Raw genomic sequence first — 25,305 nt, forward strand, 5'->3', positions numbered from 1 at the left:
AGCTGACCACTTCCAAGTTCATTCCTTCCAGAAGTAGGATAATGTCCATTGAAAACCAATCTACAACATCAAAAAATCTAGTGTATGCAAGCACTTCTCACTCACCGTGTGCACAAGCACCGAACACACAAAAGGGATGATATTGCAAAAAGGTCAATCACTTCCAGGTTGCCACTTCTGTCCATTTCAGGTACTCAAGCAACACCAACCACCCGGTCAGATATGACACCTGTAGTAGTTGTCCACAAACCTTTCAACCCTGACGACATCTCTATAAGGTACAATGACATAATTCTACCTAGTGATTTTGAGACCGATTCAAATGAATATGAATGGGATTCTTTACATGACTCTGGTGAGGATTCTTTAGAAGATAAAAGAGCTAACAAAGATCCATGGATCAAAACTTTTTGGGATCCAGTTGATGAGGATACTTCAAGGATAGATAGGTCACCTGCAGAGCCCAATTATGAAGAGGATAGTACTAACAATGACCTTGATTCCTTCGTGCTTACCCTCACTGACACATCCTATGAAATCAACCTATTGATGAGGTAATGCCCATTATTCATCTAAAACTCATTGATTGGGACCAACAAGATCCCTCACACCTTGACACCTTCCAAAACGATGACACGATCATAGACTTTCTTGAATTATGGGATGACATACCAAGTAGGGATCACAAAGATGGGTTCACTATTGAACTTAACAACACGAATTACTTTGGAGAGAATGTCAAACCTTTCAGTCGCAAAAATATTACAATCAAAAGAGGGTCCTCAAGTAAAAACCATGTGGCACTTTTGGAGACCAAAAGAGTAAAAACAAAGGACGTATCCAAAGGTGAAAACCTCTTTGAGATGTCGGAAGAAGGAAGGTTGGACATTCTCCCCTTAAACACTAATCAAGAGAGATCATCTATTCTTATCGAAGACACAAAGGAAGTCAATCTGGGGGCACCAAAAAATCCACACATAATACATCTAGCAGAATCATTGACTCCAATCGAAGATCCCGACTTTATAGAGTTCTTTCAAAAGTGACAAATAAATTTTGCATGGTCCTATGTAGACATGCTAGGCCTAAATCCAGAGCTAGTAATGCATCATTTGACAATAGCAGAATGACCCAAACCAGTAAAACAAAAGCTCAGAAAGATGCATCTGTAGATTGCACTGTTAGTAAAAGCGGAAATAAAAAATCTATTAGACAGTTTCATAAGGCCTATTGATTATGTAGAATGGATCTCCAACATTGTGCTAGTGGAAAAACCAACTGTGGGCATCTGTATCTATACGGATTTTAGAGATCTAAACAAGGCATGTCCTAAGGACGACCTCCCTCTTCCAAACATTGATATGATCATGGACCTCATAGGAGGATATGCAATGCTATCACTCATGGATGGCTTTTTGGGATACAACCAGATCAAGATCACCCTAGAGGATCAACACAAAACAACTTTTACATTCCCATGGGGTACATATTGTTGGAATGTGATGTCATCTGGTCTCAAGAATGCAAGCGCTACATATCAAAGGGAAATGACAACCATCTTCCATGACATGATGCATACACTAGTGGAAGACTATGTGGATAATTTACTAGCTAAATCAGTAACAAGAGAGGGACACCTCACATTATTGGGCAAAACTTTCACCAAAATAGAACAATATAATGTCTGAATCAATCCGAAGAAGTGTGTTTTTGGAGTAACCTCTAGGAAGCTCCTAGGATACATTGTCTCCAACAAAGGCATTGGGGTTGATCCTGCAAAAGTAAAAGCAATCATGGAGATGCCACCACCTAAGAATATCATTCAATTGAGGACATTACAAGGGAGGCTACAGTCAATCTGTCGGTTCATTGTGCAATTGGTCGATAAATGTCATCCCTTCACACATCTGCTCCATAAGAATGTCCATTTCAAATAGAAGCAATCCAACAGTTAAAGGACTACCTAATGATGTCATCATTACTACCACCACCATCTCCACATAGACCATTATTGTTATACATATTAGCTACAGCTACAACCTCAGGAGTCTTACTTGCACAACATAATGTAGAAGGCAAAGAATGTGCAGTATATTACATTTCTAGGATACTAATCGGGTATGAACTCAATTATACCCCATTGAACGAGCCTGCCTTGCAGTGATTTTAGCATCAACCAAACTAAGGCATTACCTACTAATACACAAGATACAACTCATTTCCAAGATAGATGCACTCAAGTACCTACTCAATAAAGCAACACTAACAGGTTGTTTGGCAAAGTGGGTTATGCTCCTTAGCGAATTTGACAAAGAATATGTGGACCAAAAAGGAATCAAAGGGCAGGTCATTGCAGATCAGTTGGCTGAAGCGCCACTCATAGGAGACCATCCGCTCATCTCAAATTTTCCAGATGAGGAAATATTCATAGTCATGCCAACACAGCAATGGAAGTTATATTTTGATGGGTCATATACAAGACATGGTTCAGGAGCTGGCATTCTTTTCATCACACCTCAAGGTGATAACATTCCTAAATCATATAGTTTCACATTCCCATGCACAAATAACATAGCAGAGTATGAAGCCTTGACCATAGGACTAAGAATGGTTGTACAATGGAACTTAAAGGAGCTACAAGTCTATGGCGATTCACAACTAGCAATTCAACAGGTCAATGATGAATACCAAACTAAGGATTATAAACTCATGCCTTACAAGAAAATGGTTAATATCTTCAAAGAATTATTTATAATTATCACTTTTGAGTAGATTCCTTGAGATCATAATAGAGTTGTAGATTGAATGGCTATCATAGCCTCTGTCCTCGATCTTCCACGAAATTCAACATGCTACAAGTTCTTAGTTGAACAACTTTGGATCCCCGCTTATGATATCCTAGAATCCAAGATGGTATGTCAATTCATTGGTCCTGGTTCCCCATGGTATGGTGATTTTTATGCTTACCTACGCGATCAAATCCTTCCACCAAACCAATCAAACAACGAACAAAAAAACCTTCATACGCCAATCTGCGCAATACACTATCACTGTTGAAACCCTATACCAACGAGGGAGCAAGGCAAGGTGACCACAACTTTAGAAGAAGTACATGAAGGTATCTGTGGGGCTCATTCAAGTGGCCCTTCATTGGCTAAAAAGATCATAAGGGTAGGATACTATTGGCTCTCCATGGAAAAAGACTCCTACTACTTTGTCAAAAAATGCAAAAAGTGTCAAATTCACGGAGATCTGATACATGCACCTACGCAAGAACTGTAACCCATCACAATACCATGGCCCTTTTGTTAGCGGGGACTTGACCTTGTGGGTAAAATCCATCCATCTTCATCCAATGGTCACAACCTTGTCATTACCACCACCAAATACTTCACCAAGTAGATCAAAGCCATTCCACTTACCCAAGTAATCGACAAGCAGATTGCTTCATTTATCTTGAACTACATCATCTGTCGATATGGTGTACCCATGTCCATCATCACAAATAATGAGCTTCCTTTTAAAAATCAGGATGTCCACAAACTCTGTGAGAAGTTTCATATCCAACACTGTTTCTCCACCCCATATTACCCACAAGGAAATGGTCAAGAAAAATCCTCAAACAAGAATATATCGAGGATCCTAAAAAAGACAATGAATGATGTTGGTCGTGATTGGCGAATTCGTTTGAATCTAGCAATATGGGCATATCAAACTAGCATTCAAACCCCTATATGCGCAACCACATACTCACTTGTTTATGGAGCATAAGCTATCTTTCCTATTGAGGTTGAATTACCATCCCTATGGGTTTCTTTGCACAATTTGATTATTGATGAAGAGTATCGAGTCTCCCATCTTCAGGACTTGGAACTACTTGATGAAAAGCGACAAGCTTCCTACACTCACCTAAAAGCATATCAATAGCGCATGAGCAGAAGCTACAATCATAGAGTCAAACCTCAGACATTTGAGGGAGGAGATCTTGTTCTCAGAGAGAATCCTCACAATCAACCAAATAGAGAACATTGAGGCAAATTTGAATCTAATTGGCTGGGTCCATATGTCATCACTGTAGTATTTGAGTCTAGGCCATATCAGTTAGCAACTTCAGAAGGAGAACCACTAATAAATCCAATCAACAACATGCATCTCAAAAAGTTTCATACATAAGTTGTGTAGAGCATTAGGCTCATCAAATATAAAAAAATACCAAAAACATTCAGAAAACGTCTTGAAAAAAAGTACAAAAAAATGAAAAAATGAAAAAATTGTAAAGAAAAATCATTCATCAAAACGATGAAAACCACTTTGGTGGCGCCTTGGATAAGTACGATGGTGAAAACTTGGTAAACGGGTGCCATTCATAAAAGATATAGCTCCATTGTCATTCATACTTATTGCAATCACATCCATTGCATCCACTCATACATCATAATCTATCATGGTTGGTTATTGATTTGTAATCAGGGTTATTACCTCATACGTCCTATATCAGGATTTCACACTAACTGGGGGTAACATTTTTACTATATGATGGGAGTGGATTCTAAATACTGGTGATTCATCGAGTTACTTATTCGGAAAATATCCTGAAATAATACCAAAAACATTCTTAAAACATTCAAAAAGACCAAAACGATTCAAAAAATGTCTTGAAATGGTCCAAAAACATTCAAAACAAAAACCCAAAAACATTAGAAAACATCAAAATCAATAAAAAACATTGCAATAAACTTGTTCATTATACATAAACATCCAATCAGATGCAAAACAACATTTTGAGATACATACAAGATAACCAACTATTAGACAAACAAGCAAACACCTGATCAACACATACATAAAATTGTCTTAAACAAGGATGCATCCTTCCTTCCAAACAAGACATGGTGACATATCTCTTTGACAAGAAGATTCTACTTGGCTGATAGGCACTTGGTCAGATTATTGCTTTACATATCAAGTTCCTATGCTACTCCAGGATATCCACAAAGTGATTAGAGTAGCCAGGATGGTTCATGATATCTTTTTCTTTGTTTTTTGTCTGTAGATTTGTTCCAATGAAGTTCTGGGGCACATACTAATGGTGTCTATGTGGGAGTACACTATGCTATGAGATCCTATGCAAAAATACAAAGTCATGCATCACTATGGCTTACTGACTACAATGTATACCTCGACCATATGCATATGAAACAGAATGGAGGGGAACTTTTTTTGTATGTTGTGTTTGTTTACAGGTGCAATGCTCAACCTTGGCTTCTAATACCTCATCCAAGATCAATACTACCACACTCAATGAGGAAATAAATCATTATGAATAGGCCACGGATCGCCATGTCATCTCATTTGTTTATATTGCATTCCATTGCATACCGCTCATCCATTTGTTCATACATTCCTTGTACATATCTTTTGTACGCATGCATATAGGCTTGCATAGGATTTCTATGAGAAAGCTAAGTCAAATCTTGGCTGAGTACTCTGATACACATCACTCATCTTACATTATCATTTAGGGTCATTTGCATTAGTGCATTTCATCTCTTCATGTATCTATCATTTAGGGTGATTACGATTATCCTATTTCATTATTATCACTAGTTTCATTTAACATCATTATATATTTATCATATACTTATCATTTCCACGTCATCACATTATCATTTATTATCATATACTTATCATTTCCACATCATCACATTATCATATATCATCATATAATTCTCATTATCATCATCAAACAAAATCACATTTTCACAACATCTATATCATTCACTATCATATCATTTTCATTTCATTTATCATCACATCATTATATAACATCATTGTTGAATAATTTATCATATACATTTATCAGTTTTTTCATCAACAAAATCACATTTTCACAACATCTACATCATTCATTATCACATCATTTTCATTTTATTTATCATTTATTATTATATCATACATCATTGTTAAAACATTTATATATCATTCATTATCACATCACTTTCATTTCATTTATCATCACATCATTATTACATCATAACATCAAATCATTATCATATAACATCATTTTACATTATACAATTATCACTAAACAAATCATTACATTGCATTAACCCATTTTTAAATCATTTTAACACATGATTAACATTTCACATTTTAATAACATCATACATACATAAAGAAGTCATCTGCATCATACAACCAATACATGAGCATCCATCAATTAACATGCACTATATCACAACCACCTCCATACATTATCCACATATACATACATCATCATATATAAAGTCATCATGAAAACAATCATCATCACAGAGCATATAAAAACATATAAAATCCATCACATATCATGCATATCACATCCATAACCTCACATGCATCCTGCATACACAATAAATCATCGTACCCAACATCTTATATCACTGCCGCCAAAAAAGGAGATCTCATTATGTATCTATCATCAAACTAAAGTACATATGAATTAGAGTACAATGATGTCAAAAATATCGACTACCAAGAGCCATCCAAGTATTAGTAAGTAACAAATATCACAATGTCAGAATACCAAAGGCGAAATACATATCAAATAGCACTCTCATTGGAGGTCGTAATACCACCACCACCCTCACCACCTCATCGAGGAGCACCCATAACAACCTCGCTATTTTGGCCCCTTTGAGATCGCTTTGATTTCGTCCACCGCATCTAGGAGTAACTCATAGCCCGTTGACTAGTAGCCACTTCCTGCTCATATAACCCCCACCAGTAGTCGATCTGTATTCTTGCCCGCAACATCTCTCTCATCACCTCGGTTGTAGGGCCCTATCCTTGTACTCCCTCCAACATTCGTATCTTGTTTTGTGCCTGCCTCAACCTATCCGCCACATCATCCCTCTCCCTTAGTACCGTAGTCAACTTGACCCCTCGAGCAAACAACTGAACATCTCGGGAAACAATCGTTGCCTCCAAGTCACTATCATGACCTCTCATAGATCTCCTTGTCCTCCTCCACCCGCCCTTGCCCACCATCCATAGCAACATCACCCCCACTCATCTTTGCATCTCCTGCACCTGCATCCCCACCCATATCTAAACTTGCTCCGCCCACTACTCTCTCCCTTGTTGCTGTTGGTGTCGGTTCTTGTATCACTGGACCCTGTGCAAGTTCCACCCCTACCTCTCATCAAACCTTTGCCTCCTCCTCCACCACCACCTCCCCCATCTCCACCTCCTCTACCACCTCCTCCACCCCCATCTAATCTCCTCCTCCTCCTCCTATCTTGTCTTGGTGCCCAGTCATCCTCAAATGGTGGCACTGGCTCTGCAAGATTTGAAATGCATGGAAAGAGATGCATGGCAAGGTATTGGGCGTAATCATCTATAACTCTTGCATTGTCCACATCTTCTCTATATGGCCATGACCTAGACTATAAACTGTGAAACTCTATCAATGCCTGATCATAAGGCAATACAAGCCCCCATTGGAATCTCTCCCGCACTACTCAGGCATACTCTCCCGAACCCTGTGGCATACCTTGGGTCCGTCCAAACTACCTCATAACGCGTCTCGACATATGTCTCTCAATAATTTGAGAAGTGCGGCTAATCAAAAATTGAACTGTGTACACATATGGCATAACCTCTGCATCATCCTCCCACAACTCACAATCAAGGTAAGATCACCAGATCACTGTATCCCAATCATATAACGCCTATTGCCAGTACTCCAGCTTCCCCAACTAGGGTTGTGTCATCATCCCTCCATACATATACACATAAGGCTGATCAATAGCCCTAAATCTCATGCACACTGGTCTCATGATGGGCAAGTGCTCCCATGCCCAGATATGTAACAAAGTGATCCCAACCCCCAATGAAGTAATCCCATGGTAGACTACATCATGAAGATCATTAAACAAGTGAGCCAAAACACATGGTCCCCACACATATCGGGTGCCCTCTCTAGCCATCCATTCTATAACCTATCCCCAACCGACAACGAGTCTACGAGACCTCCAATCAAGGCATAGCAGCCCTCCGATAATCCCTGCTAATACTATTGGTAGTGGCTCATATAGATCTATAATATCCTCCCACGGAATTGACCCGTCATATACCTCCATCTCTAGATAGGCAAAGATCCGTCACATCGTTGTCTCCCCAATTGCCCTGTCATATGTCACAAGCTCGCTAGTGATGGGAATGTGTAAAATCCTCTAGACATCCTCTAATGTCACATATATCTCTCCCATTGACAAGTGAAAGGACCAAGTCTCGTTGTGCCATTGCTCGACCAACGCAGTCAACAATCCATAATTCGTCAGAATCACGAGTAGATGCATCATATCAAACAACCTAGTAGAACATATGCAATCAATCTCTAGGTCTGTCAGCTAGTCACGCAGACCCTATGTGGTAGGATGCCTCTCTCGCATTTGCAATACACCTAGGTGATCCTCCTACAAACACAATCAAACAATAATGTCAACCTCTTTTCTATACAACATTTGCTACTACCTAGACTTCATCAGATCCTTTTTATCAAGAATCTCGAGTCTCAACAGGTATATTGACTCACCTACATCTAGGCTACAATATGAATTTATATCAATTGCCTAGTCTTAATGGGTATACTGGGTCTCACACAACACAACAATCAAGCCTAATGAGCACATTGACATCAATAGTCATCATCTTAAAAAAAACTAAGGCAATCGACACTGACTTTCCTACAAACAGTGACAAAAGCGCTATAACACTGGACACAGGCGATATGCAAAACAAAAGCTCTAAATAAAACAACGCTACTTTAACTATACACATGCACTACATTAACACACTAGTGCTACACTATGTGACAATAGCGCTAAAACATATCATTCCACATCCAAAAATCAAAAGCGCCAAAACTTCAAAAACCATTAGCGCTAAAACTACCCTACCATAGCGTTATTATCATGATAGTGCTACAACTATTTAGTGATAGAGCCAATGTGGCACAATAGCACTATTTTGGGTGACGAAAGCGCTAAAACATTTAACAATGTTTTAGTGCATTTTTCATTCGAAATTTTCACCTACCTAATAAATGCCATAAAGGAGCTCAAAACACAAAGGTTAGAATTAAACATATTGGGGGTTTGTAGTCGAATGGACGTTGGTACCTCCAAATACACTCAAAGCGGTGATCTGCGATCAAAAACACCGTCGTCTTAGCCACAATCTGTTGCAATGGGTCGCTACCGCAGCTCTGGATCACTAGGGATGTTGGAAAAATGGTGTCTCAACCTTGCATTTACACGAGGTTACTATTTATAATAAGTTTTCATTTGAGCACTAAATGGTGTGAAATTCTCCCCAAAGCTTCTGGTTGGCTAGATAAGCATTCCAGTAAAGTTACGTCGCAAGATCACAACTAGTTTTGAAGATATTAAATTTTTCATTTTGGAGGGGTCCAATGAAAGGTTTAAATTTGACTTTGAGGACTTTAGAGGCCTTGAAACACCCTGAAAAGTGGGCATAAATGGCGTAGCGATTTACGAGGCAATAGAGCACTTCACGAGCTTTCTGACACTTCAAACGTTTTGTCAATAAGACACACGATTCTCAAGTTATGGCCTCCAGAAGTTTGTACTCCTGAAATAGGAAATATAAAATACATTGGACACATAAATGAGTTGTAAAAGGGAGGGACACACGTCATAGGGCATCTAGAAGGGAGAAGGTCAGATACACCTTATTGGGTGTTTTTAGCCCATGGTTTTGTAATACCACTTGATAATTTCTTGTATTGTATCTCTTATATACGAGGTGTGTGAGATAGAGGTTGTGTGTAAGAGTCTTATGGCTATTGAGTTACCTTTGAATCTCCGATTAGTGCTACTCCTGCGAAGAGCTTGCTTTGCAAGTATATTGTAATTAATTTTGATTGTGGAATAATATATTGGATGACTTCTAGAGTGTGGGTTTTTTTTCCCAAAAGGGTTTTCCCCATGTAAATCACTATGTTATGGTTTAAATGTTATTATATTTATTTTAGTTTTCTGTAACTGTTGTGAAGATCTGTAAAAGTTTTTGCATTACCCTCCTCTTAAGATTAGTGTAGGAAGTTGTTCTACTACTTAAATTCCTTACAAGTGGTATTAGAGTTTGATCACCTTTGGTTTCAGTTAATGGGTTGTTGCATTTTTTGAACTAATCTAGATTTGAGTGGGAGATTTTACCGAAGACACTTTTTGATCTTGTTGCAGGAATTTCCAGATGGCAAGTTCGTTAGGAAAAATAGAGGTGGAGAAATTTAATGGAATGAATTTTGAGATGTGGAAGTTGAAGATGGAAGATCTGCTAATAGATCGAGATATGTGGGATGTTGTTGATGCAAATGTCCAAAGGCCCTCATATCCTACTGTGGCGGCTCAGTATAATGTTATGGACTAAAAAGTCAAGGGTCTAATCAGACTGTGCCTAGCAGACTCTCTTCTAATCAATGTCCATGAAGAAAACAATGCAAAGAAACTATGGAATAAGCTTGGTGAAATGTATCAAGCAAAATATTTATTAAATAAGATTTTCTTGAGGAAGCAATTATATTCCTTGAAGATGGAAGAGGGTGGACAAGTTGCAGACCTCCTGGAAGCATTCAATATGTTGGTGACTCAATTAGTATCTATGGTGTTAAGATGAATGGAGAGAAGAAATGCTAGATCTTTCTTTGTTCTTTGCCTCATTCATAGGATTCTCTTGTTATGGCTATCGGTAGTACTTCTATTGTTTTGAAGTCTGAAGATGTGGTGGGTGCCCTACTTGGTGAAGAGATGTGAAGGAAGGTGTCCCACAGTTCAAAGGAAGCCCTAACTATTCGTGGAAGACCTAAGGAGAAAGACAAGAAGAATGAGAAGCGTAATAAATCCAAATCGAAAGGGAGATCAAAATCTCTTGGAAAGTTGAAAGTCATTTGCTGGAATTGAGGTAAACCGGGTCACATCCGTAAGGACCGCAAAGAAGAAAAGAAGAAGATTGATTTTGATTCTAAGTTCGAGAAGGAAGATGGTGATGCATTCATTGCGGCTTTGTCGACTCATGCAGGTAATGAGCCTGGTTAATTGACTTAGGTTCATCTTTTCATATGACTGCCAATAGAGATTGGTTTTCTAAATATGAAGAATTTAATGGAGGTAAGGTGTACTTGGGTGATGAATCACATTTAGACATTGTTGGTCGAGGTAAAGTTAGAATCACATTTTCTGATGGTAGAATAAAAAGGATTAATAGTGTCCTGCATATCCTTGGTTCAAAACAAAATTTGTTATCTGTGAGCAAACTGATAGATGCGGGTGTGTAGGTAGTCTTTTATGAAGTAGGATGTAAGATGATTAAGGGTGCTATGGTAATTGCTAGAGGTGTCAGGTTTGACACGTTGTATAAGCTAGACGCATACACTGTTGAGTGTAATAGCACTTCTATAAAAAGTAAATCTGTGGAAGATTTGAGGGTTTCACCTTCAGCAGACGGAAATGGTTTTTGGGTACCTAAGGGTGCTCTTTCTTCTAAAGCAAAGTTACCTGCAAAGAAGACTATGTTACATGGCACCAAAGGCTTGGCCACATTGGAGAAAAGGATCTAAGGACCTTGAAAAATAAAAACCTTGTTGAAGGTTTAAATGATTGTAATCTTGACTTTTATTTCTGTGAGCATTGCATTTATGGAAAACAAAACCGCGTTCAATTCTACTTGAGTTCTCATAAAACTTGTGGTGGTTTGGATCTTATTCATTCTGATGTGTTTGGTCCTGTAGATGTTCCTTCGATTGGAAAATCCACATATTATGTTTTATTTATTGATGATTTTAGTAGAAGGACATGGATATATTTTTTAAAGAGTAAATATGAAGTTTTCAGTCGATTTAAAGAATTTAAAGCAATGGTTGAGTTGCAAACTGGAAAGAAAATTAAAAGTTTGAGGACTGATAATGGTAGTGAATTTTGCTCTAATGATTTTGATAGATTCTGTAAAGACTATGGCATTAACAGACATAAGACAACTCCGTATTCTCCACAACATAATGGAGTTGCAGAAAGAATGAACATGACACTGACGGAGAAGGCTAGGAGTATGCTGAGTGGTGTTGGTCTAGAACAAAAATTTTGGGCTGAAGTTGTTGCCCCTTCTTACTACCTGATTAACAGGTCTCCTACATCATCTCTTGTTGATAAAATGCCTATGGAAGCATGGTCGGGTCACAAGCCTTCATTGAGACATCTTAGAGTGTTTGGTTGTGAGGCATATGCACATGTGCCAAAGGAGAAGCAAACAAAGTTGGAAAACAAGGCTGTAAAATGTATCTTCATCGGGTACAGTCACAGTGTGAAAGGATACAAGCTTTGGACCCTGTTTCACAAAAGGTGATTCATAGTAGAAGTGTAATTTTTAGAGAAATTAAGTCTCCTTCTGTTATATTGCAGAGAGTTGAATCGAGACCCCTAGATAGGCAAGAAGTTGAGGAGAGCTCATCTAGATTTGAATCTTCAGAAGAGGAGGAAGATCCTCCAACTCAGCTTGTTCAAAGGTCGACAAGACATAGACAACCACCTGAAAGGTATTCACTTGATGATTGGAGATGTATTTTTGCTTTGAATACTAATGTGGATGAACCAAAATCTGTAGAAGAGGCATTAGGTATGAATGATGCAAAATCTTGGAAGATTGCTATGGAAGAAGAAATGGTAGCTTTGCAAAAGAATGATACATGGGATCTTGTACCATTTCCTGAAGGACGAAAGCCTGTTGGTTGCAAATGGGTGTTCAAGAAAAAAAATTGGTTCAGATAGAAGCATTGAGAAGTATAAAGCAAGGTTGGTTGCAAAAGGCTACTCTCAGGTTGAGGGTGTTGATTGTGGTGAGATATTTTCCCCTGTTGCCAAAATGACATCCATTAGAATTTTGCTTTATATTGATGTTGCTTATGATTTAGAAGTTGAGCAAATGGATGTGAAAACTGCTATCCTTCATGGTGATTTGGAGGAGGACATTTATACAACACAACCGGAGAACTATGTGGTGAAAGGTAAAAGTAATTTGGTCTGTAAATTAAAGAAATCCCTGTATGGCCTCAAACAGAGTCCTAGGATGTGATACGAGAAATTTGATACATATGTGTTGAGTTTGGGATTTGAGCGTTCTAAATCAGATCACTGTGTTTATTATAAAACTGATGGTGATCATTTCCTATACATTGCATTGTATGTTGATGATATGTTATTCATTGGTAAAGGGAAAGGTATGATTTTAGAACTAAAGTCTCAGCTCGCTGCTAAATTTGAAATGAAAGATCTTGGTGCAGCGAAACGCATTCTTGCGATGGAAATTAGAAGAGATAGAGTGAACAAAAAGCTATGGCTAGGCCAGAGTAAGTATGTGAATTCAGTGTTACAAAGGTTCAACATGTAGCGTTGTAAACAATTGTGTGTTCCTTTTATAGTTGGAACGAAATTATCTATTGCAGATTGTTCTACATCCCCATCGAAGATGGAAGACATGAGAAATCTGCCTTACCAAAGTGCAATTGGAAGTTTGATGTATGTTATGGTCTGTACTAGACCAGACATTGCCCAAGCAGTGGGAGTTCTATCCAGATATATGTCTAATCCTGGTAGATTTCATTGGGATGCAGTTAAAAGAGTCTTCAGATATTTGAAGGGTACCTCAGAGTATTCTTTGTGTTATCATGGTAATTCAGTTGGAGACACGATTTCCCTTGATATTCATGGTTATGTGGGTTTGGTCTGGGTAGGTGATATTGATAGCAAAAGATCCACCAGTGCTTATGTGTTTACTTTATTTGGTGGTGCAATTAGTTGGATGAGTAAGCGACATGCTATGGTTGTTTTGTCCACTACTGAAGTAGAGTATATGACAGCTACTCATGCTTGTAAATTGGCCATTTGGCTTAAGAGACTATGTTCATACATTAGAATAAAACAAGGAGCTATGACAATTTATTGTGACAGTCAAAGTGCGATCTGCCTAGCTAAGAACTCGACATTTCATGCCCAAACCAAGCACATTGATGTTTAGTATCATTTTGTCAGAGATATGGTCGAAGATGGTTAAGGTAGAAACTTTGACGAATGTTGCAAATTCTTTAACTAAGTCTATGAGCACAAAAAAGTTCAGATGGTGCTCGGAGTCTATTGGCCTCATGGCCCCTAGCAATTGATTTATTGTGTTGATACTCCCTTTACTCTTGCAAGGTGTTCTACAAGTGAGAGATTTGTTGGGAAAATGGTGTCTCAACCTTGCATTTACATGAGGTTACTATTTATAGTAAGTTTTCATTTGAGCACGAAATGGTGTGAAATTATCCCCGAAGCTTTTGGTTGGCTAGATAAGCATTCCGATAAAGTTATGTCGCAAGATCACAACTAGTTTTGAAGATATTAAATTTTTCGTTTTGGAGGGGTCCAATGAAAGGTTTAAATTTGATTTTGAGGACTTTAGAGGCAAAGTGGGTGCAAATGGCGTAGTGGTTTATGAGGCAATAGAGCACTTAATGAGCTTTCCGACAATTCAAACGGTTTTTCAATAGGACACACGGTTCTCAAGTTATGGCCTCTGAAAGTTTGTACTCCTGAAATAGGAAATATAAAATACATCAGACACATAAATAAGTTGTAAAAGTGAGAGACACATGTCATAGGGCATCTAGAAGGGAGAAGGTTGGCTACACCTTATTGGGTGGTTTTAGCCCATGGTTTTGTAATACCGTTTGACGGTTTCTTGTATTGTATCTCCTATATATGAGGTGTGTGAGATAGAGGTTGTGTGTAAGAGTCTTATGGCTATTGAGTTACCTCTAAATCTCTGATTAGTGGTACTCCTGCGAAGAGCTTTCTCTGAAAGTATATTGTAATCTATTTTGATTGCGAAATAATATATTGGACGATTTTTGGAGTGTGGGGTTTTTCTCCCGAAAGGGTTTTCCCCACGTAAATCACTGTGTTATGGTTTGAATGTTATTATATCTATTTAAGCTTTCTGTAACTGTTGTAAAGATCTGTAAAAGTTTTTGCATTACCCTCCTCTCAAGAATAGTGTAGGAAGTTGTTCTGCTACTTAACTTCCTTACAAGGGAGGAGTGTGCAAAAGAGCCCAATTTTTCGCCTCTCACCCTAATATACCCTACCCAACCCTACCTTTTCTTCACCGAACTCACCACCGTGGACCCCAGGAACTTTCAAGCCTCGTCGTTTCTCTATTTTAACCCCGTTTTTCTCCGTTCTTCCGCCATTTAATCCAATTTCTTCTACTCTATCCTCCTCACACTTCTTTCTGTTTTTTGAAAGATTACCCAAATTTTTGAAATTTACGGCCCATCCCTCGAGGGGGCATACCAACCCACTAACTAACATCCCTAGGCATTTTTCTCATGCCTATCAGTTTTTCTTTGAAACAACGCGATAAATGACACTGTCTCAAAGAGGGATAAATGTAGACACATAAATCTGCCCACAAATTAAATGAATATTTAATATTTATTTAATACATTAATATTCCTCTATTAATTAAATTTATATTTAATTAATTCACCATTAACCTTTTCTTCTATCCTAGTTAAGTAAATAAATTAATAAATTTATTTAATTCCCCTTTCTTCTTATTTAAATAAATTAAACTTTTATTTAAAATCCCCAAATCAAATCCCCTTTTAAATAAATCAATATTTATTTAAAAATGCCTCATCCACTTGCATTCTCCTACAAATGCAAGTTGCATATTTTAGTTGAAATAAATAATTTTATTTTAATTAAATTCCACTTTATCCTCACCCACTTGCTTCTAGATCATTCTAACCTCCTTCTAGATTCTTCTAACCCCTTCTAAATTAGCCTAATCCCTCTTTTGATCATTTGCACAATCCTAAACCAAAATTAACCCCTAACCCATCATCTCAACCATTTAAGACTTACAGAGTCATAAATGTCCCTTCTTCAACACACTAACCCACATGGGTCTTTACCCTTTAGTCAAGGCTTAACCATGGGTAAACTTTGCATAAGAGTTTACCCATTGGATAATAACACTACTGTTGGATAAAAGATTTATCCAATAACCCAACCCACATGAGGTTAACCTCATGTCTTCTTAGGCATTAAATGTTCCTTCCCTCTCTTCTCAAGTCATCTCATGTTGACACAAGTCATCATGGGATTGGGTTGAAAACCATCACATGGATCATGAATCATGCAATCTTGGCCCTCCACAAACCAGATCAATCTTGACCATCCAAATCTTCTATTTTACCTATAAATAGAACCCTTCTCCTCAAGCAAAGGAGGAAGCATTGTTACTATATTGGAATTAGCATAGATACTTAGAGCTTTCTCATAGCATCACTCTTTGCATTTGCATAGCATATATGTTCATTTTCAACCTCTTGAATTTCCATTTGGCATCCATGGTTAGTGCTAAAAGCTGAGAGCTCTATTCATTTGAAACTTGGAGAGGAGGGAAACAAGGGAGAGATCAAAGGTATCATGGAAGTATCTTAGGGAGGCTCTTCTCCTTTCTTGTTATTTTGTTAAGTTTCTTTCATGCTTTTTGAATCTCCTTTGATATGTTTTTGGAATGGTTTTTAGTTCTTTGTTTTGGTTTTATGGTTGAAACTAACATACTAACATTGAACTTTGTTTTTAGCCCTTATCCATATTTTCATGGCATTAGTTAGTACTTGGGTGAGGGATGCTCCTTTGACCCAAATCCATAGGGAAGGTTTAGGGAATAACACCAAGGTTTGAGTTGTTCCTAGACTTAATTAATACCCCCTCTTTATTATATTTTAGTTTGAGGTTGAAATCTACACCAATTGATGGTGATTCACCCTTCTAATTACTATCCCCATTGTACAAATTTGACCCGTGAAAGGAAACCAATCTTCATTAAGCTTATATGCTTTAAGATTTATTGTTTTTGGCTGAAAAAATCTACTATGATATTGGGTAAAATTTTAGAGTCATTATCATCATGGTTTTCCTTCATGTAAATATACAAGAATGACTTTGGACTTGATGGAACTAAAATAATAAAAGATTTAGTATTGAACACTGCAACTTTGTGTCTCAACTCAATGATATGTATAGAAGGTATAAATAGCCCTTACACATTCTGGAGGTCATCCTTCCATTTAATAATGGCATGATGAAATTGACCATGATGTAAAGAATATGATTGAGTTGTTGAATTTTGCAACACAAGCACCTACAATATGAAAACAACAAATCAAGAACACCTCTACAAACAAGAGCAACAAAAAATGAATGCTACATTCCTCAAAAGAAGAGATTACATAATGAAGATTACAATGCATAATGACTTTCTTTATAAAAAGCAAGAGATTCCTAATGAAAAAGCACGAGGAGCTAAATTAAGCTCAACTAACTATAGACTATGTGAACTTAAGCTAAAAAGGGATGTCTCTAAATGAAAAAGCATAACACTATATCATATGCTTTAACACGAGTTAATGAAACTTGTTAAGTTTGTATTTATTGATGAAGAATTTTTTTATCTACTATGATATGATGGGGAAAGAAACTTTTAATGGGTACGAATGATCTAAGTAATTTAAATTCTAAATATGTACCTGTACCTATTTTTAGTTTAGGATTGAATTACCTTGATTTCCTTTATCAATGGTGAGAAATAATAGTAATTATTACCAAAACGGAGAAGAAAATGCAATTATTGGAGGCATAAGAGATATGGGGAAAATGAAAGCATTCTTAATCTTGCAAGTGACTTCTCAAAGGATAATATATTGGAAAGGAAAATTTTGCTGAGCGTGGAGGGTGGGAAATACATGTGAATAGAAAGTCATTATGGAAAGCATGCATGAAAGACAATATATTTAAGAAAAAAAATCTCTTGAGGGGCTCAAACTTCTTCAAATGAAAATTTAACTATTAGGAAACAAGTAGAGAAGAGGGAGAAAGTGGAAAAGATAGGAGCACCAAGAGATGACAACAAAAGGGCACAATTGTACATGGATCAAGCTATTATTGTCAATTTTTGACCTCATAGTAAAGAAAGGAAACAAATTGGGAAAAAAAAATAGTAGATTCTATAGTAGGAAGAAAAGCAACAAGGTTGATGTGGGTAAATAGGGGTAAGGACTCAACTTTGAATCTTATGTGCCAAAATAAACAGTAATCAAGGTCTACCCACCTTTTTATAATCTTAGTTTTATAAAATTCTAGAGGTTACCCTTAGAGGTGGGAACTTGGGTTAGGGCCTATTGTAGAAGGTAGAGGCAAAATTCGTCTCACAAATACACATGAATATGAAGTTTGGAAGACTCCTACATTTGAAGGTTGTATGAAATTGGCGGTTTGGAACAAGAATATGAAGTTTGGAAGACTCCTACATTTGAAGGTTGTATGGAATTGGTGGATTGGAACAAGCTAATAAGGAATGACAAGGGTACGGTGGAATAATGGTCTTAGAGAAAGAAAAATAAGGGCATGTCATTCAAATATAAAGAAAATATTCAAATAAGTAGTATATTTGGTTAAAAAACATAGAAAGCAAAAGTCACATTAAAATTGCATGAAGTCATTTTGTTTCACAAGTTTCAAAAACTTACAAAAATAATGGGCTAGACAATAAGGACCCTTATGCAACTTTTAAAAAAGATGTTGCAACACATTCTCAACAAGAAGAAGTCCTACTCGTGAGAGATTTCAATGCCAATATTTCTAATGAACAAGTTAGCATTCTATGTGTTAAAGCGAATAACAATTCTATTTGGATTATGGAAGAAATAATTCATTGATGGTCAAGATGTTCAAAAGATAACAAAGATGGCAACCATTTGGAGCAGGAATTGCATAGTTTATGTGTCACCTTTAACTTAATTATTTACAATGGTTTGGATATCTATGAAAGAAGTCTATAAATTTTAGCTACAATATCTTCAATGGAGCAAGTATTATTGATTATGTAATTTGTTTGCAAATCTTAATTGAAAGGATATCAAAAGTTATGAATGGTGAGCATATATGGAATTCAAAATTAGACCATAGACTGATTTACTTAAGATTCTCTTAGGTGGAAAATAGGTACCATGGGAGGAAAACTTTGTGTCTACAATATCCATCTTCAAAGGGCATAATTCTCTTGACTTAGGAAAATTGTAGTATTTTCAAGGTAACTTTAGAGAGGCTATATAAGAAGGAGAAAACTACATTTCAAGGTCTCAATAGTCTTTTTTTAACGAGTTTAATTCAAGAAGTAATTGAGAAGTGGAAAAGAGCAAACAATAAGTTAATAGAAAAAAAAACTTTTTGGTTAATGCTTGGTTTGATGAGGAATACAAAATCTCAAGGAGAAATTTGAAAGAGCTAAGCAAGAAAAAGATATATATTAAGTTGTACAAGCGGATTTCAAAAAGGAAAAGAATGATTTCATGAACACAACTTGTGAGGAGATAATCCACCTTAGGAAAGAATAACCTAATGTTATTTTGGAAAGAGCCTCAACCAAGAAAGAAACAAATTGAAAATAACATGTTAAAACTAAACAATGGTTTGAATATGCAAAACAATTTTATGAGTAGGAATTAGAGGTTGATCCCCCCTTGGTCAACACCACAATAAAACTTTTAACAATGTAGGCGCTTCAAATAGACATTAAGAAATTGAGCATAGAAAAATTAAAGGACTTGTTCAACCTTCAAGCAGAGTATCTAAAATGGAGGGTGAAAAATATGGCACCACACATTATTGGAATATTCAACATCATTCAACAAGGGTTCCCAAAAGATTGGATAGCCAGCCTAGCAATACCTCTTTTTAAAATTGGTGATGTTAATAATCCTTCCAATTAGATGACCATAATGATTAACTCTTTGCCTGCAAAACTATTTGACAACATGATAGAAAACAAAATCAAACAAGTGGACAAAAGAAAAAGAAAAGTGTACAAAAGAGCAAGAATGGTTCATGCTTAAGCACTCTATGGTAGATTATGAAAATACTTTAAAGCACATCATTGAAAAAATCTAGGGAAAAAGATAAGATGCTTTTTGTTGTTTTGTTGATTTCAAAAAAGCTTTCAACATGGTCCTTGAGGATAAGTTATGACATAGAATGGAAGAACTTAGGATTCTTATGTATTTTAGAGTGGTTAAAGCCAAGATCATAACTTCGACAAAAAATTCAAAAAGGTTTAGGAGCAACAATGGGGGCAAGTAAGGGTGCCCCCCATCCCCTACACTTTTTGGTTTACATATTGGAAAGCTTGAAGAATAACTAAATTTGTATGAAAAAGATGGGTTCATTTAGGATTTGTTTTAAGGCTTCTTCATTATTCCAATGAATTTATTTTGATTGCTAAATTGACTCATGGGTTGCAAGAGCAATTATATATCTCTGAACATTTTTGTAGAGTAGTGGGATACAAGTCAATACTAACAAGACAAAAATAATGATTTTCTCCCAATAGTAGATTGTTGAACCAACATAAGTTCTACTTTGAAGGCAATATATCTTGAAGAAGTAATGGAGTACAAATACATTGTGATTAACTTCAACAACAAAATTAGTTCGAAGGGTTGCAAAAAGAAGAGAACTTCGGGAAGATGGAAAATATTTTACACTCTTCAAAATAGATGTAGAGAGGTAGATCTATGGGATTGAAAAGATGCACAAATTATTCTTAGGTTTTTAGTGCTTTAGGTTGTGCTATATGAGTGCAAATTATGGACTAGGAACACCTCATACTCAAATTCAAAACAAATTGAGAAATTCCAAAAATGCTTGATCATAAGTAAGTTCAAAATATTTTTTTTGGATTTTTATGATATTATTCTGAGTTACATATGGACAACTCCTATTGAAGCAATTGCTATGGTGTATCTCATAATATATTTTAAAAGATTTGAACAAAAGGAAGTAGATGATTTAAGGTTGTTTTTAGTGACATCTTGAGTAAAATTAAGGAGACTTAGATGAAGCTAACAATGAATGGATGAGCAAACAAAATATCTACTTGAATGCACTCCCATGAATAGTAAAGAGATAAATGATTTTATTATGGATAAGCTCCTTAAGTGTATATGGGGCAAAGTGCCAAGGAGAAAGAAGAAATATTATATTGAGATGTTCAATTGTGCATGTGATCATCATCAAAAAGCATATACATAAGAGCTAGTTTTCTATGGAGAACCAAAATTGTTATTACTTAATTAATAACTAACCTGTTATTAGCTTCTAAAACTTAAAAAAGCTCATAAATAAAATATGTGTATTTTTTAAGCTATTGTAATGCTAAAATTAATTTTTTTTTTTTTATGAAGATTCTTGATATAATTTATTGAGAGAGTGGAATATTGAAAAAAATCCATCATCACTTAAATAGAAAAAAAGATTAAAACATAGAAAACAAAGATGACCAACTTGATACTCCCATAAAATTAATTTTAGCCGGGTGAATGTTAAACATTTTTTTTAATTCTTCTTCAAAACTATGATTCGAAATTCATATCGAGGGGTTGGGAAGTGAGATTAAGATGTAGTGAAACAAACAGCTTTGTTAGTGCAACGAGCAGCGGCGAGCAAAAATGCTTGGTGCTGCTTCCTTGAACATCTTTTCCTCTCCTCCGCCTGTTCCTCCCAATCACAACAACGCCATAAACCGCATTCCATCTCTTCCAGTCACCCCTTTCAGAAAGCGCGTTGGCAAGGAAGAAGAAAATTGCAGAAAACAGGGTGGCAATGAAGAAGAACAGGCAGGACGAGGCGGGAATGGAAAAGGAAAGGGGAAACAAGTGTACAAACATAAAGGCTGGTACACCACGAAGGTCGGGGAGGAGAAAGGCGTGACAATTGGAGAGGAGGGGGTGGCATACAAAGTGGCGGGGGCGCCATTCGAGTTCAAATTCAGCTACTCTGAGACGCCGCGGGTGAAGCCCCTGGCGCTGCGAGAGCCTCCATACGTTCCCTTCGCGCGGCAGGACTTCGCCAGGCCATGGACTGGTAGAGCCCCTCTTTCAAAATCCAAGAAAATGCTGCCCAAACTCCACTCTTCCCGCCCCGTCAAGCCCCTCAGCCCCTTCCTTATGGTCAATGGCCCTAATTATCGCGCTCCCACCAGGGAAGAGATTTTGGGTGAGCCCCTTACCAAAGAGGAAAAACAACAGCTTCTACTCAAGAGCATACGCTGCACCCGTCAAGTCAATCTCGGTATGTTTTTCATTATAACAGTTATTTAAAATTATTCGTGGCATATAGCTATGCTCTCAAATGGCTGGGCTTAACTATCATAAACTTCTGCAGTAAAATAACAATAATGTGTTATATTGTAACCCATATTTTAAACATCTGCACAATTTTGAAAAAGCATATGGTCAGTGGGTAACGGTACATTACATATACTAGAAGCGTTGTTACCTTTGTAGACTGGTATGCAGTCAACGTAGCTTGTGGTTGCAAACATATAAAATATTTAAGCTGGGTTCTCCGAAAGGCCCATAAACCAGTTAATAAAAAGAAAAATAATGTGAAATAAATTCGAATTTGTGAAAAAACTAGGGAGAAAATGTCGTATACAATTCTAACCAAGCGAAGATCCTCGAGTTTCTGTCACTTCATATAATGTTTTTCGTTAGTTAAGGTTACAGACAGAATGGATCAGTATTCGCGTGTTGGAACAGGCAAAAATGAGCTCTTCGGTTTTGGTGCATTTAAAAAATCTATATAGTTTTCAGTAAAAGAAGCTTCTGAAAAAGGTTGTGCAAATGTAGTTTAGACGAAAACTAAACTTTATTTTGTTTCCAGAAACTTCTTTCAATCTAATGGACCTTGAAAATCTAATGTACATTATTGTTTGTTGTTTTGCCAATTTAAAGGTTTTTTGCCTACTATGGTTTATCTACATCTCTGGGCAGAGCCATTTCCTTCTTTGTTTAAGTGGGCATATATCCATAACTGAATTTTTTATTATGCTGCACCTGCAATAGGAGCCTCCTCCAAACCTAGTTTTGGAAGCAGAATAGCTTCTACCTTCAAACTCCAGAAAAGAAAATGATAGGAAACCAAAATAATGTAGAAGGCATAATGAGAAACACTGAAAACTTGACAAGACTCTTATTAAATTAATAATATAAGTGTCATCTTATAGAAGGAAACTGTAGCACCAAATGTTTGATTCGCTCTTTGTACCTTTGCCCTACTTTACGACTAAGGCTTCTGGGTCCCATATGGCATTTTTGATGCTAATAGAAAAATAAAGGATGACTCGAAATGCATTCAATTAATTTGAAACGGTCATGGGCATAGAAAATAGCTAAAACAACAGTAATCTGCCACATGTATTTTCTATTAATATTCCGAGAAAGGAAAAAAGACAAAGCACAGGGATCCGTTCCATAAATAAAATTGTCTTCTACTGCTCCCCACACTCACCCACACAAAATGGAGCATTATTATGCCTTAAATAAGAAAAACCAAAAACAACGGCTCTTCCCCATAACATTGCTCACTTGCAGCAGTTAGAAAGTGGCGATAAAGAAAAGCCCAAAATAGAAAACAAAAGAAAACAGAAGAATAAATGGTCTGCAGAAGCCGCTAACATTTCCTTGCAGAAGCCGCCAGCATTTCATTTGCTTAGAGTCATCTGTTGCATTATCTTCCCCATCTTTGAAAAGTTCTGAACCTCCTGGTTCAGAAAGATCGGACTGTGCTGCCATCCATATGAGAGTGCAAACCTTTCAGTAGGCTTGTCATCAAGGTTTTCTCTATGGATTCTTTGACACAATTTCAGGTCATTACCAAAATTTCCAATATCCGTCTTCTTGTGGAGAGGAGTGTTGATTCCAGCATTCAGTTGGACCAATAAAATTATGCAAAGTCCCTAAAGTAGAATGCTTAGAAAAATCCCTAATAGACCTGAAATCTTTTCCTTCATTCCAATCACACTTCACATCACCGCTGTCACACTGAGTTAAACAGTCACTCTTCACCAAATTTCTGATCATATATCCAAGGCATATTTTTCATGATCATGATCATGGTCATATCCCCACAATTCACTATTCTCTTCAATTATATCACAATCTACTGAAATTTCATCATCTACCTTTTGAGGTTCACCAATAAATTGTATTAGTTGAATCTCGTTGCAGGTCCGCCTCAAAATTCGGTAGGCCTTCATGCTTCAAATTGTTTGTCTCTTTTGCTCTGAAATTTTCCTTCAACTCTCCTTCTTGGCTGATCTAGAACTTCACTTTTCTCATCAAGCTCAAATCTAGCTTCTGTTAGAAGAGATAAAGCTACCACTTCAGTTTCTCCTTCCTCTTTGCATGGTTTTAAGATAGTTTTTCTCCTCCATGCTGAACTTAATAGGTATTCTCCCTGCCTCGACGGATTCGACAGATTATATTCCGATCGTATTGCCAAGGCCTACCCAACAACAAAAGACATGCATCCATTGGTACCACATCGCAGAGCACTTCATCCTCATATGGACCAATTTTGAAGGCAACATGTAATGTCCCCACTTTGAAATATAATTTAATAATAAAATTTAAATACAAAAGAATAAAAATAAAAATAAAATAAAAATATAATCAAATATAATCAAATGTAATCAAATATAATTTAAATTTGATTAAAGTTAATGAATTGTCTAAAGGCATGAAATGATAAGTTGTGACTCCCCCAGATATGATGTGTAAAATGGAAAGAGAACTCACTTGAAGGGGGGATAATTGGGAATCAGAAGTGCAGATCTGATTTAAATAAGAAGAGCAGATCTGATTGTGAAAGGTTGTGTCCCTTTCAAACGGCAGAAATAATGAAGAGTTGCGCTCTGTCAAAGGGTGCTAATGGTGAAAGGGTGTGTCTCTTGCCAAAGGGCATACATGATGAAAAGGTGTGACCTTTCCCTCACATTGAGAGATATAAAGGAAAGGAATCAAAATCCTCCAGTGATATCACCATCGATCAGATAAGATAGAAGGGCAGTTAATAAGAATTGGCTCTCAAGCATCGATCAAGTTTAAATTGCAATCTGCTATTTAGACCACAGCCTGGTACGCTGAATCTATTTTATGATCAGAACAATTAATTATTACAATTTCATAAAGTTAATAATTAAAGATGAAAGGCCAATCTATGACCCATAATATGAGTAGAATTGTGTGTATCTTTTATATTTATATGTTATAAGCATTAATGTTGAGAATAATATAGCATAGTGCATAAATGGACTAAAATAGTAAATTCATATAAATAAATGATTAGACTATGTTCA

The 25,305-nt window shown here is 36.7% G+C and overlaps 1 protein-coding gene across 1 annotated transcript in view; it reads left to right on the top strand.

Moving 5' to 3' along the window:
- Nucleotides 1–21,496: 21,496 nt before the first annotated feature.
- LOC131040982 (CRS2-associated factor 2, chloroplastic) overlaps nt 21,497–25,305 on the top strand; it is a 107,471-nt gene continuing 103,662 nt past the window's right edge. The window contains exon 1 of the mRNA XM_057973952.2: nt 21,497–22,235. Coding sequence (XP_057829935.2) covers nt 21,614–22,235 — 622 coding nt within the window. The 5' untranslated portion in view covers nt 21,497–21,613. The remainder of the gene's footprint in view (nt 22,236–25,305) is intronic.

The sequence above is a fragment of the Cryptomeria japonica genome, chromosome 4 (assembly GCF_030272615.1).
Source record: "Cryptomeria japonica chromosome 4, Sugi_1.0, whole genome shotgun sequence".
NCBI classification, from domain to species: domain Eukaryota; kingdom Viridiplantae; phylum Streptophyta; class Pinopsida; order Cupressales; family Cupressaceae; genus Cryptomeria; species Cryptomeria japonica.